General features: G+C 37.0%; 1 protein-coding gene across 1 annotated transcript in view; it reads right to left on the reverse strand.

The window, feature by feature from the left end:
* The window catches only part of Pmar_PMAR022592 (hypothetical protein), a gene marked incomplete at both ends in the record, with an annotated part of 7302 nt that overhangs the window by 782 nt on the left and 3668 nt on the right, over window positions 1–2852 (reverse strand). The window contains 3 exons of the mRNA XM_002784901.1: window positions 983–1095; window positions 1522–1651; window positions 2516–2587. Of these exons, the coding sequence (XP_002784947.1) occupies window positions 983–1095; window positions 1522–1651; window positions 2516–2587 (315 nt within the window). The remainder of the gene's footprint in view (window positions 1–982; window positions 1096–1521; window positions 1652–2515; window positions 2588–2852) is intronic.

Here is a 2852-nt window from a genome sequence, read left to right on the forward strand (position 1 = left end):
ATTCAATTCATACCACAACTCACTCTAATCAACTTACTCATCACAAACACCTCGTCCCCTCCTTCGCGATCAAATCTAAATCCGACTTTACTATTATTCAAATCCAACTCTAGTGTAAAGTCAACTGTCCATGATGACAATGATAATCCTTCGCCAACCTGATCAGTGGAGTTTCACCACCCTAGTGATATAAACGTATTTCACAACTACTGCATATCACCGCGAATATCGCGCGTTTTTCACCGACTTTCACGCCACTTCACATAAAACAGTTCGTGAAACTCCGTTGAGCAACTGATCTCATCAAAGCACTTCATCGAAAACACCTTTCGAGGGTTCCAATTCTAACCAATGCTGGAGTAGGAATATATGTTCTCTTACTCCCGCGGCTCAGCTCAGGAGTTTCCAAGGCTTATTATAGGAGTTTGCGGGTTCAATTTTACAGAAAATAAATGGCAATTCCCCCCAATTCTTTTAGAATTTCTTATTGTCACCAACACATGTAGTTGACAATGTGTTTATTCTCCCCTCACACTTCTTCCAAAGAACTTAGATTTCATCATAAACAGTTTATTTTTTTCTAAGCAATTTCTGCAATTCAATATTTTACGCCACATTAGCGTAGCGGCTGAAACTCCAACAAACCTCTTGTGGAGAGATGATCAATTAGTATAATCACGCAAGTGTTTTCCGGAGTATACTCAGTATGTTTTCAATTCACTCCATATCGCCGATATTGCATCTACGCCCTCCCCCAGGGTGAACTAACATTCCTTAGATTCCTCTTAAGAACAACATATGATAGTCGTTATCGAGATTCTCTATAATTTTCCATCACAAAATTCCAATACCTTAACGTTCTATCTCCATAATCGACTTCAATTTTCGGTTTTTTTACCAATTTTTCCTCGGTTATTAATAATATTAAATTCCAAGATAAAAATATCAACAAAAAACTTTTCTCCAAAAACACAATTCTTACCTTATCGCGACAATCCACAACATCATCGCCCAACATTTCCCGCAGTTCTTCAACCGCGCGTCCTCCAGAAATCAATCTGCTCGTTGCACCTGCATGCTCGCTCTCCTCACCAACTAAGCTTCACACTAATATACGAATTTATATATGAATTCGGGTAGGAGCAAACAAGAAGGATTTTTAATATTGTCATCACCAACACATGTAGTTGACCATGTGCATATCCCCCCACACACTGTTTGTTATTATTAAGAATTATTGAAGTTTCTTCACCCTAGTGATATAACAAACACTAGTGAAAAACAATAGTGTGAATATCGCGTTTTTCACAGAGTTTTACGACGCCACTCCTCGTAAAACTCCATTGATTTATGAATAAAATTTCTAATTTTCCGCTCCATATTTCTTATCACCATTTGCTTTCCACCATTAAAACATATTTTTTCGAAAAATTTCCTCATAAAATTTTCACATTGTCATCACCAACACACGTGGTGCATATTTTCCCTCCACACTGCTGTTGGCTACCATCACAAACTCACTCGTAGTGTCATATAAAGACTCCTTATTCTTCCTAGGACTGACGACTCCGATTATACTTTTCATAATTCCTCCACTAGAATTTCTCTCAACATTAACTTCCCGTAATTTCATCAACGCATCGCGTCTAACCTGAAAAAAAAGAGAAAGTTATAGACTATGGAGTTTCACCCTAGTGATATGAAAAACATTAGTGAGAAACATATTTCACGACTACTACAGGCTGCGAATATCGCGTTTTCCACCGAGTTTCACTCCGCCACTTCATGTAAAATGGGTAAAACTCCTATGCATAAAAGTCATAAAATCTCTTAGTATTTCAGTTAGCAGCTTCAGACTCCGTTCAAAGCTTTTTAGAAAGTCATAAAATCAGCGAGGGAAATATGAAACTACATGTGTTGATGACAATATGAAAATTTTCTGTACACTTTATGTTTACAATTGTATAATTAGTGCGGAAACTCTTGAGCTCAACTGAGGAGTGCAAACAAACATTCCAACACTGTAGTTTCACCCTAGTGATATGAAAAAAAAACACCACAGCATTTGCAGGTATGTTTTTAAAAAGGCTAGCTATTATATTAAAACTCTGGGTAGTTAGTTAAAATCAGTCGGTAAAAGATTGGAAAAAAGGGTATTTTTTTTCAAAAAAGTGGTAATATTATTAAAAATTCGGGTAAAATAGTAAAATGACCTGGAAATGCTGTAGTAAAAACATACTTCACAGCCACTGCATATCACCGCGAATATCGCGAGTTTTTCACCGAGTTTTACGACCCCACTTCACGCAAAACAAATCGTGAAACTCCATTAATATACCATATATCGTTATTTACATATATTTAGAGGACATCTATTAATATTGGAGTTTCTTCACCCTAGTGATATGAAAAACACTAGTGAAAAACATATTTCACGTCTACTACTGCATAGCGCAAATTTCGAGTTTTTCACCAAGTATTACGCCACTTCACAGAAAACGGGTTGTGAACTTACTCCCATTATGTAGTCCAGATGATACTCATTCTCAAATTCATTGACTTTTTCTTCCAACTTCAGCAGCTCCTTCTGAGACACACAATCAACACTGCTTGTGGTAGAGGACTACGGGTGGAAAACTCCAGGGAAAAGAAAACGGAAAAAATTCGGTATAGAAAAAATATCTGAAATTTCATGCGTACTTCAAACAGTACCGAGAATTCACACAGTATTGCCTGAACTGTGCTACCGAAAACTCCAGAGGAAGGAGACGAAAAAACACGGTACAGAGAAAAAATCTAAAATTTCATGCGTACTTCAAACAGTACCGAAAATTCACACAGTATTGCATGAA

This window comes from Perkinsus marinus, assembly GCF_000006405.1.
Source record: "Perkinsus marinus ATCC 50983 genomic scaffold scf_1104296934368, whole genome shotgun sequence".
Classification (NCBI taxonomy): Eukaryota; Perkinsozoa; order Perkinsida; family Perkinsidae; genus Perkinsus; species Perkinsus marinus.